The sequence below is a fragment of the Myotis daubentonii genome, chromosome 1 (genome assembly GCF_963259705.1).
Source record: "Myotis daubentonii chromosome 1, mMyoDau2.1, whole genome shotgun sequence".
Classification (NCBI taxonomy): domain Eukaryota; kingdom Metazoa; phylum Chordata; class Mammalia; order Chiroptera; family Vespertilionidae; genus Myotis; species Myotis daubentonii.
Window position 1 is genome coordinate 187,844,361 of NC_081840.1, and position 12,303 is coordinate 187,856,663.

General features: G+C 41.8%; 1 protein-coding gene across 1 annotated transcript in view; it reads left to right on the forward strand.

Annotated features, from left to right (window-relative positions):
• ADAMTS3 (ADAM metallopeptidase with thrombospondin type 1 motif 3) overlaps positions 1 to 12,303 on the forward strand; it is a 252,994-nt gene that overhangs the window by 187,608 nt on the left and 53,083 nt on the right. Inside the window, exon 5 of the mRNA XM_059669067.1 lies at positions 10,624 to 10,823. Within this exon, the coding sequence (XP_059525050.1) occupies positions 10,624 to 10,823 (200 nt within the window). The remainder of the gene's footprint in view (positions 1 to 10,623; positions 10,824 to 12,303) is intronic.

Genomic DNA, 12,303 nt, shown 5'->3' on the forward strand with positions numbered 1-12,303 from the left:
TTTGACGTTTTAAAAATAAATAGATGTAAAAATGCCCCCAATTTTTTTTTGCTGCCATATGATCAGTACTATCTGGGACAATGTAACAAAGGCATAGGATACAGTGTAAATATAACTGCCTTTCCTCTGGCATACTTTATTCCTTAGACTAAGAATAGTTTTATCCAATATGTGTTGTTAGTAGAAATTCACGTTAAGAATGGCTGGCTCGTTAATTTTACTTGAATGGAAAAGTGCTGGCATTAAATTTCACTTGAATATTGTGGGTTAGGAGTTTTGTACTGTACCTTACTATGAAAGATCTTGTGCCTATCTCATTTTGTCACTCTTACCCTCCTCATTCTGTTTTATTCTTCTTATGCTTCATCATTCTTATCTTTGGAAATTTAGTCTGCAGGATCAAGCTATACTCCCAGTGTCCACTGCTATCCTCCCAGTGATTAGAATGGTGTCTGGTCAAGTGGTCCCTGCTCTTTAGGTATTTATTGAAAAGAACACATGGAATTGTTAATATTCATAATTTGGATATAACATCTTCTTTAAATTTATATAAAATCATTCAGTAGGCCTTTGAGGAAAAACTTAGTATGCTCAAGTAGAATGTCTGTGGAAATTTGAAGTGAAGAAATCTTTTACCCTTAATAAAGTAGCAAAGCGGCAACTAAAAGAAATAATTTGAGCTTTGAAAGTCACAGCTGTAGAATGGAATCCTACCTCTCTTTATGCAACTTAACTTCTAGCATTGTGAGACTGAGGGGATGTAATCTAGTAAATTGTGCAAGAGGACTTCTTCCTCTACTCTTCAAGTTAGTAGAACTCAATTACAAACACCATAAGGAAGAAAGAGTATAATTTATAATCAAGAGGAAGAGAATTGTTTATTGGAATGCTAGTAATTGTATAGAGTGATAAAATTTGAAAATTAAAAACTGTACTGTCTTCCAAAATCCACGTAACTACGTGGACTGCCTGGAGAATGATAGTCGCCCCACACCTAGAATTGCCAGATTTCGCAAATAAAAATATATCAGCCCAGCCAATGCGACTCAGTGGTTGAGCATCAACATATGAACCAGGAGGTCATGGTTCGATTCTCGGTGTCAGGGCATATGCCCAGGTTGTGGGCTCGATCCCCAGTGTGGGGTGTGCAAGAGGTAGCTGATCAGTGATTCTCTCTCATCATTGATGTTTCTCTCTCTCTCTCTCTCTCTTACTCTCCTTGCTTCAATAAAAATCAATACAAATATTTTTTAAAAATATGGGATCTTTATTTAAATTTTAATTTTAGATAAACAGTGAGTAAGATTTTAGTATTAGGTATGTCTCAATGAATGTTTGGGACATACCTATCCCCCCTCCCCAAGTTGTTATTTATCTGAAATTGGAGTTTAACCGAAAATACTGTATTTTGTCTGGCAACTCAGCCCACACCCAAACATTTTAGTTGATTTATTCAAGAAATGATTGGAATGGGGCTGAGCGAGCAACAATGAATAGAGTTCACCACTCCAGGAATGAACTGTATCTTTCCGAAAACATTAAGAGGCCAAAAGAGTGCAGAAGTGATCTCTATGCAATAGATTACAATAAGAAAAATTAAACACCAACTGTATTGATGCAAACTAAGATAGAATAAAAGGAACCAGTGGAAGACAGTTACTAGGAAAGGCGGGAAGAGGAGGATCTGAAATGGAGGATTCAGCAATGTGAGTTGTCTATACAACATCCATTTCCCTCTCCCCCGCCTTTTATTTTAAGGCTTTCCCTCAATTTTTTAAAATAGGACCTTATTATTATTCACAAACCCAAACTTTTCCTAAACATATGCTTCAGTGGAGGCTGGCCTCAGTCACAGAGGCTGATTTCTGATTGAACTAAGACATAGTGGGGTTCTGTTCTTATTTATGAATGATTTTTACATGGGCATTTGATTCAGTTCTGGCCACTGAAACATGTAGTTAAATGTGCCAGAGGGCTTCTAGGAAAGATTTTTGTCTATTCCTAAGGAAGACCAGTGAAGGTAAAATTTGTTGTGTCTGGCTACGCTGCTAGAATTAATGTAGCCATTTGCGAATAATCAAAGAAGCTAATCTGAAGATAACACTTAGACACCAAGAATAGCAGGGTATGGAAAGATGGAAAAAATGGCTACGTGATATTTTATTGCTGATGAACCGATTAACCCAGAAATTGCCCTACCTTTGGATGTCTTATAAGGAAAACACATGTTTTCTGGTTGTTTAAAATACTTTAAGTGAAGTTTTCTTTATTCGCAGATAAAAATATTCTCTAACATATAGGAGATTTTTATTAAAAGTCATAATTTTCTATGTATTGGACATTGAGGTGACTTTTCTGTTTTGTTTGGTTAATGATTACAAACCTAAAGCATAAAAGCATTTTTATTTTTTACTTAAAAAAGTAATAAGTTTTCCATTTTAAAAATGCCATATGTTAGTCAATTAAAACAAAAGCAACATGTATTTTAGAATTAGAACTTTTGGGGAAAAGAAATCATGGAAATAAATATCCATTTAACGGTAATGTCCTTTTTTTCTTTTCTTTTCTTTTTTTAACAGCAATAGTTACCTAATGAAACTTCAGAGTTGACATCATACATTGGCCTGAATATAGTTCTTTGAAGTATCATTATGGAATTTCCCATTTGGTGAAAGATTAAGCTGCTTTTCACTGAAACATTTTGTATCTTGGTAAAATGGTGGCCCCATACATTTAGAGATGTTGTTACTGTATATTTTTTAGGGGTTGATGATAGAGATTTAAAAATATACATATTAGTGCAAAAATTATTGATGCTGGATCATACAAACAGGTCAACACAATTATTTAAGTTAACTGCACTCTGATGTTACCATGTGACATTTGTTGGATTTTTATGCCTATTTTTAGATCTGATCTTAGCATCTCCACCTACTATTGAAAAATCACTTGATTTTCACCACTATTCTGTATTTTTGATACTGCAAAACAGTGTGATTCTCATTTTCTGAAGTGTATATACTATAAAGAAAGCTACTATGGAACATTTTGGTAAAGTGAATCTTGCTTTATCATTCAGTTATTCACATGAAAATTAACTTGCATTCCCAAAGGTAGTAGGTGTGCTAATCTAGACAACAAGGTTAAATATTTTCAGTGTCATATCTATTAGGACTAGATTTGGTGCCATAAAAAAAACAAAACCAAAACGTGGCCAAAATGCAATGGCAGTGCTATTCCTCATGTAGAGCAAAGTCTGGCGCTGGGCAGTCCATCCAGGGTGGGGATGATAGCCCCACAGTCGCTGTGGGGTCAGAGCCCTTCTTTATAGCTGCCCTGCCATATTTAGCACTTGCCTTGATTCCAGCGTCACCTCATAGAACTCCTGGCATCGTGCCCATGTTCCCAGGCAGCAGGAAGAAATATGGAGTAAAGGGACAAAGGGGAGGGGAACCTGCCACGATGAATCCCCTTCCTTTGGGGAGCCTCCACGGCAGCTCTCCATACAAGTAATTTAAATCACTGAGGAGCAAGCTAAACTTCTGCTCATATCACCTTGGCTTGTTCTTAGTCATGCGTGGTCCTCAGTCATAGGGAGCCTGGGAATGACTTCTAGCTGGATTTATTGCCACAACAAATAAAATTGACATTGTGTTTCTTAGGAAGGAGAGACTAGAATATGAGGTTGACGAATCGTTCATGCTTTTATCATAGTACTAGAGGCCCGGTGCAGGAATTCGTACACGGGTGGGGTCTGGCCGGCCCACCCCGGTGAGGGCCATGGGCTGGGCCTGCTGGGGGGAGGGGCAGTGGGCTGTTGGTAGGCCGGGCCAGCCCCGTCTCCCAATTGGGGTTGGGGGGCAATCGGGGGTGAGGCTGGCTAGGGGTGGGGATGTGGGCAGTTGGCCAGCCAGCCCTGCACCCTGGTCAAACTCCCTGTTGAACTTCTGGTCGAGGGGACAATTTGCATATTAACCTTTTATTATATAGGACTAGAGGCCTGGTGCATGAATTTGTGCATGGGTGGGGTCAGGGCCAATAGGGGCCGGCTGGCCAGGGGGAGGGACCACGGGAACTTGGCTGGCCACGGGAGGTTGGCTGTGGGAGCACACTGACCACAAGGGGGCAACTCCTGTGTTCAGCATCTGCCCCCTTGTGGCCAGTGCACATCATAGCGACCAGTCAACTGGTCATAATGGTCACTTAGGCTTTTATATATATACTAGGGGCCCGGTGCACGAAATTCGTGCACTGGGTGTGTGTGGGGGGGAGTGTCCCTCAGCCCAGCCTGCCCCCTCTCACATATTGGGAGCCCTCGGGCGTTGACCCCCATCACCCTCCAATCGCAGGATCGGACCCTTGCCCAGGCCTGACGCTTCTGACAGAGGTGTCAGGCTTGGACAGGGGACCCCCATCTCCCCCCGATCACTGGCTCTGGCCCCCGCCCAGGCCTGAGGCCTCTGGCCCAGGAACCATGCCTGGGCAGGGGACCCCCATCTCCCTCTGATCGCTTGCTCCACCCCCCACCCAAGCCTGACACCTCTGACCCAGGCTTCAGGCCTGGGCAAGGGGACCATCATATCCCCCCAATCCCCGGCTCAGCCCCCCGCCCAGGCCTGATGCCTCGGCCAGAGGAGTTGACCCTCATCACCCTCCGATCACCAATCACTGGATCGGCCCCTTGACCAGGCCTGAGGCCTCTGGCAGAGGTGTCAGGCCTGGGCAGGGGACCCCCAGCTCCCCGCGGTTGCAGGCTCCGCCCCTGCCCAGGTCTAACGCCTCTGGCTGAGGCGTCCGGCTCGGGCAGCGGGGACCCGCAGCTGCAGCGGCCCCGCGATCGTGGGCTCCGCTTTAGGCCCAGGCAAGGGACCCCTAGCTCCCGGGACTGCCAGCTTCGACCGTGCCCAGCTCCCATCGCTGGCTCCACCCCTACTTCCTGCTATCACTGGCCAGGGCGGCAAAGGCGCCTGATTCTCCGATCATGGCTGGGGGGCAGGGCAAAGGCAGCCCCAGGGCCGCCTTTGCCCTGCCCCCCAGCTCTTAGCTCCCCCCTGGGTTTCCGATCACTGTCAGTGGCAGGGGGCTTCTTCCTGCTTTCCCTTTCGCATCCCTGCATTGTGCCTACATATGCAAATTAACCGCCATCTTGTTGGCAGTTAACTGCCAGTCTTAGTTGACAGTTAACTGCCAATCATAGTTGGCAGTTAATTTGCATATAGCCCTGATTAGCCAATGAAAAGGGTATCGTCGTACGCCAATTACCATTTTTCTCTTTTATTAGTGTTGATAGGTGCCATATATATATATATATATATATATATATATATATATATATATATTTCCAACCCCAAATATATTTGTATCAGATTGAGAACTTGATCAAAATTTGTACCTTTCCAATGTTATTTTTGTCTCCTGTCATTTTCCAGACCATAGACATTTTTCTGGGGTGCAGAATGATTTCTCCAATACTGCAATGTAAAGATAATTAGGCATAGACACATGCCATATTCCATTCTGAAAATGTCTTAAGCTTCAGTGTCCATAATCAGCAAAACAAGTCATATTCTACTTTTTCTGTTTGATAAGTTCAAAATTCTGGGTTAACACAATTCTATATTTAACACTAAAATAACTATACTTTTTTACCTATGTCCCCCCAAATATTTTATTTCAATAAAAACAGGTTTTATAGTAAAACTAGAGGCCCAGTGCATGAATTTCATGCACTGGGGGGATTCTCTCAGCCCAGCCTGCACCCTCTGGCAGTCTGGGAGCCCTTGGGGGATGTCCGACTGGCATGGAGGCCAGAGAGGCTCTGCCACAACCGCTGCGCTCGCCAGCCATGAGCCCGGTTTCTGGCTGAGTGGAGCTCCTTCTGTGGGAGTACACTGACTACTGGGGGTAGCTCCTGCATTGAGCATCTGTCCCCTGATGGTCAGATTGCATCATAACAACTGGTTGTTCGCCATTCAGTTGAGTTGATTTGTGTATTAGCCTTTTATTATATAGGATGATTCTTTTTCTGAAAGTTCATATATAGCAATTGGGAAGCTAGGGGGTACACAAAAGGATACAGTCAAAATGTTTCCAAAATATTAATCCTAATTCCTCAGGTAAGTTTCAAAAACTTACATTTTCCAAAAAGAGAGAGCACACTCAATCTAAATACTGTGGGGTTGCATCGGATATTTCTGGAAAGCTTGAAAAGTACCCTGAGTGTCACTTTCTGGAATGAAGTGAGGAAGTGTAGCACCACTATACTTAGTGCAGTGACTTATTTATTTTAAGATGTTCAGTTTTCCTGCTAATTTTGTTATTGCATCTATCACTGCCATTCAAGTCCCCTTGATGTGCTCATGTATCAGTATGACACCAGGATCCATAGTTTGCAACACCCAGTGCAAAATGTCGCTCAGCTTTCACTTCGTGAACTTGGCTGCTGACTTCCCTGTGATTCCTCTCAGTCCCCTTCTCAGTGAACAGATCTTCTAGGGAGTGGTTGGACAGGATTAGAATGATAGTGGCTTTATGTTGCTATTCCTATGGGGGCACAGAGACCATGGAGAATTAGACAGAGACTTGTCAAAGTGTGTCAGCTCTTTTAACGCTGAAGCTTTATAGAGGTGTGAACTCTAGTAAAAGGCATGCTTTAGCACCCTGATTAGATCTGCTTAACCTAGCAATTCTGAAAGTGACTCAAGCCTACGTACTTGTTACTACATTATAAAATTCAGCTACATTCTGAATATTATAAATCCAGTACAGCTGTGTGGTTCCCAGGGGTTCCACCTGGAGAAGCGCTGAGTAGTTGTTTACCTTCTCAGGGTCTACCACCTGTGTGGGTACTCAATAAGTGTGTGTGGGATGAACATCAGTGCCATCTATAAGCTAACTCTTTCCAATTTTGTATGTTTTTAGTCTACTAAGGAAGCTTGTCTCATTGATTTTAATCCTAATCTAACATTGAACATAAACATTCTAGATTCTTCTCTCTTGTGTCTACTTTGTGCACTGCAGGAGATATTGTTACTCCCATCCTTTCTAAAGTTACCAGCAGTTCAGAGTTTCACTAATTCAAGTTTTTTTTTTCCCTCATCTGTTTTAAAAGAATAACTGTTTGATTTGCAATCTACAAAACAGAATGTGGGAAGCATCAAAAAATTATGTCTTCTCTTAATGGGAAACCATCACACCATCACTATGGAACTAGTGGCTGTAAATAGTGCTTGTTAAGCACTAACGTGAGGCAGTGTGCACAATTTTCTTTTTTGTGTGTGATTGTTAATCATATCATCACAGCAAATCTGCAGAGTTTTACAGATGAAGAAACTGAAGGTCAAAGAAGTTAGGCATCTATACATACATAAAACCCTAATATGCAAATAGACCAAACGGTGGAACAACCGAATAGCCGGTCGCTGTGATGTGCGCTGACCACTAGGGGGCGTACTCAGAACATGGCGGGGCATCGGCTGTAGCAGGATAGTGGAGCAGGTGAGCGAGGGTGCCAGACCAAGGCGGGGCACCAGTCGCTGTCATTGGGGCAAGCCTCTGGTGGCGCTGGCCCCACTCTCATCCACTGCTGGCACTGGAGCCACTGTTTGCACCTGCTGCCGGCGCCCAGTACTGGCCCCAATCGCTCAGCGCTGTCAGTGGGTGTGAGTGGCAGCTGCTGGCCTGATTGCCCCTCAGGGCTTCTCTACCTCCCTCTGCTCCTGAGGGGCAATCGGGGCCGGCAGCCCCCTCTCGCATCCGCCGTGGATGCCGGAGTCACCACTCACACTCACTGCTGGCGCAGGCCCCAATTGCCCCTGAGGGCTTCTCCACCTCCCCCTGCTCCTGAGGGAGGATCAGGACAGCAACTGCAGCTTGCACTCACTGACAGCACCAGTCCCACTCACACCTGCTGCTGGCACCGGCTCCAACTGCTCTGTGCCATCAGTGGGTGCAAGCAGGGTCAGCGCCATCACCACATGGGAGCGGCAGCAGCAGGAGTGGAGCTGCTGGCAGACAGGGACTGGGTGCCATGGCAGGAGGTGCCAGGTGGGGGTGTGGGTGATCGGCCAAGACCCGCCCCTGTGCCCACCGCAGCCTCGCAGCCCACAGTTCCTTTAAAGGTGCACAAATTCGTGCACTGGGCCCCTAGCCTTAAATAAAAGCCCACTGTTAGGATGTGACACTCCTAGGATTTAAAGCTAGGTATGTCTGCTTAAAAGCCTGTGCTACTGACCATTTTACCATTATATTATAAAGTGGGCATACTGAGGATATTTCATGATGAATGAAGATATTTTGCAGACTCAGAACTATCTGTAATTAACAGAGGTGTGTATAGATAATAAGTGTCAGAAGTTATTCCACTGCTTTTCTTTAAATGTTTGGCAATGCTCATCTAGTAATAATAAAAAAGAACATTGTACAGCACAGGGGGAAATAAGGACAGAAGTATTCTTGATTGAATAAAGGCAATGATCGAAAGAAAAAGGCTTCCTTCTTCCTCCCTAGGTTCCATGCAATTAAGAGAGAAAGGGGGTGGGGGATGGGGGGGAGAGAGAAACACAGATTCTCTTCTCTTTCCAGAAAACTGCCTGTTCAAGGAGAGATAGAAAGGCCAAACCAAAGGTGTATTAGAGCAGAATGAACCTTCTCTCTGAAACAAGTATCCAGCCTCCTTCATTCATGCCTCAGACTTAATGATATGATGACATTGCTGTTATATTTCCACTGGATGTGGTCACTGACAGTGCTGCCCCAAAGAACCATTTTTAGAAGTGGGAGTGCATGTATGAATTTTCTGTTTGTATGCAATCACAACCTTTCACATTCTCAAGTGTGTGAAAAGACTTGAGGTTGAATAGTAAAGCTGTCTGCAGGTGTAGCCTCTTGCCTTCAATGAGGGTTTGCAACTCTTAAAAACAACTTTTGAGGAAAGCTTTCCATTTGATGTGGATGGTGGCGAGAGTTATTTATGTGTTGTGGAGCCAGTGTGATTCCCTGATGAGGAGAAAATTCCCAGCTAATGGTCCAGCAGTTGGGCTTTGGTCAAAGCGAATTACAGTATAGCTTTCAAATCTGAGTAGTTACATTCAGAGCTTATGGCCCTACTGTAGGGGAGGATGCTGGTGTTGCTTGCTTGCTTCTTTTTTTTTTTTTTAAGTGGAAAGGGTGTGAGTGGGATCTGTACTTCCACTATTTCTAATCCCATGTGGCTATGGCTTGGTCATCAATCTTTCTGGCCAAGAGACATCTTTGTTTACCCCTCAACTTTACTAAAACCACAAAGGTGGAAAGGAAAATGCCTATTCATTAATGTCAGACACTAATTCAAATAGCTTACAGGCCCCAGTTCAGTATTAAATAAACCTTCGTATATAGTGTGAGTCAGACACGGTTCTGTCAGGCGTGTTTTTAGATATGTGGTTGTTTTAGACATCAAAGCAATGTGTAAAAATTTTTTTCCAGGTTTTATATATTCAAAATGGAAATGAATGAATATGCTTTCAGTTTTCCACCAGCAATTTTGTATAGCTTTTATTTTAGTATCCAAATGGTAGATTTTATTTTTCAATCCACCCAAAAACATTTTATTTGCCAAATATTTGGTAATCTGAAGGCATATTATCTAGATCTTTAGAAACTAAGAATGCCTCAGTTCACTTTCTCCAGAGAGATAGATAGATAAATAGACAGACATATGTATATCTGTATGTTTATTTCTCTGTATATATGCCTCTGCGTGTGTGTGACTGTGTGTTTGTGTGTGTATTTCCATTTGGAAAGTAACAAATTTTAATTCCTTCAACTAAAAATAAAATTAAAAAATCGCTTATACTATTATTTACCTTTAACCATACGTAATTTTTTGACTTTCTTACTTTGGCATCTCACAGATTCAGTTATCTAGCAATTGAAATGACCTGCTATATAAATCTATTCAAATAATGGCCAGTACAAATGTGTAGATCTATAGTGTTAACTGGATATTAAGTGGATGTACCTTGTATATCCACTTCTTCCCTCACAGCATTCACTAGAAAAACATATTCAGAATAAATAAAGTAATATATAATGACCGATAATTATATCACTAGATGCTGTTGTGTTGCCACACTATAATTGAATTTTTAATTTAAGGCTGCTGGAAAAAGGAGCGATTTAAATGTATGACATACAAATTCTACACTCTATGATTGTAGTTACTTAAATTAACCTCTGTAAAATTATTAGTATGTGGTTTTTTATTTATAACCTCAATTTTTTTAATAACTAGGTAGCCAGAAGATTTCTGTACCCCACTCTCTTTGCTCTGTACTGGGGATGCAGCTAAAGGAATATGAAACTGCTCTTATCCTCATGGAACATTCAGACTAGCATGGCAACACTGCTTTCTGTGCAGCAGTATCATTTTACCCTCAGGGCTGAATTTACAGGCTGTCTGTCTGAGCATATGGCTGTGCACATTACTTACAGAATTAACTGAAAATCAGTGTCTCAGTGATTATGAATTATGGCGGTGGGCCCCCTAGAAGAGCCGTTTTTTGTAAGAAGTGATTGGAAGACCTCTTGGGGAAGCGGAAATGCCTGAGCTTTTTTTTGTTTGCTTTTTTCCCTTCTTTACAGAGTCAGCGCTGGAAGGCCTTGATGATCTAGGTACTGTTTACCACCACGTTGACCAGCAGCTGAACCAAACAATTAGGCGTCGCAGACATGCAGGAGACAACGATTACAACATTGAAGTGCTGCTGGGAGTGGATGACTCTGTGGTCCGTTTCCATGGCAAAGAGCACGTCCAAAACTACCTCCTCACTCTGATGAACATTGTGAGTAGTGCCTCCTTTTTGAGGTTTTTTTAATCTTGTAATTCACATCTGTCTTGTTAGTGTCTTCTGAAAATCTACGTGAGCCCTTCCATGACTGTGCCCCACGCCCAAATGTGTACATACTGCATTAAATGCAAACAGTAACGTATACAGTTAACATACAATGGTGCAAAAATGAAGGAAACATGAAGTGCACATTTCTTTTGGTTGAGCTACTAGTTTTCTATTGTCATCAAGGGGAAATGATAAATTTAAGAAGTCATAATGCGGTGGGACTGTGACATGAATTATGTTTCTCATTTTGTTCGGGGAACAATCACAACTCTCAGGGCTTAGTCTGCCTGCCTTGGTGTGGTCCACAAGGGCTAAAACGTCCTTTTAGCATGTTTTGTATACTGGAATGATGAAGAATGACTTAGGCCTGATAACTCTGTGGGGATGCTTGTTGGTAGAGCTTTTGAATAAGAGTGATATTTTTCAGTATTATATTATGAAGGCAATATATTTTTCAAAGCACAGTCAAGTCTTGGCACAGTGCTGCAATGCATTCATAAAGGGCTCTTTAAATTTGTTCTTCATTTCTTCTTTATGAACCTTAATCACATCCAGAAGAAATTTAGTCAACATTCTCAAACTAGTGTTTTTTTTCCTTGTGAATTGACAGAAAAAAATTGAGGAGAAATAATATATAAATCACTTACTTCTAAAAGACCATTAAGATAGGAGTGCAATCTATTTTACATATTTTATCCTTTGGAATTATGAAATACATATTATATTGATCTATCAAATATATTACCTTAGCCAGTTCTCTCTTTCAGCTTTTGACTATAATTGTAATCTCTTTGGGCATCTATCTTTTTTCCATGTTTAATATTAAATTTAAAATAATTCTACTGGAGAAAAGTATTAATTTTACTAATCATGATTTTATTTATTCTAATGTTTAAGCCTATATGTTAAATATATTTTTGTTCATTGAGATGTCAGTTTATAAAATTCCATATATACCGTGTCTCTTTGATACAGAAAATGAGTCTAGAAATTCAAACACATTTTTATTTGTTCATTGGTACTAAGTCCTATCATGAAGACCAATTATCACAAAAAAAAGTGACTGGCCTTGACAATAGATGCGTATAGAGCAGCCGTGGGCAAACTACAGCCCGTGGGCTGGATCCAGCCCGTTTGAAATGAATAAAACTAAAAAAAAAAAAGACCGTACCCTTTTATGTAATGATGTTTACTTTGAATTTATATTAGTTCACACAAACACTCCATCCATGCTTTTGTTCCGGCCCTCCGGTCCAGTTTAAGAACCCATTGTGGCCCTCGAGTTAAAAAGTTTGCCCACCCCTGGTATAGAGCTTCACCAATGTGAATTAAATGAATGTCCTCAACTATTGGCTGTTAACTGTTTATATGATCCTAGTTGCATAACTTTGAGTATATGGATTAGCTTCTCTGTGCCTGCTTTAGG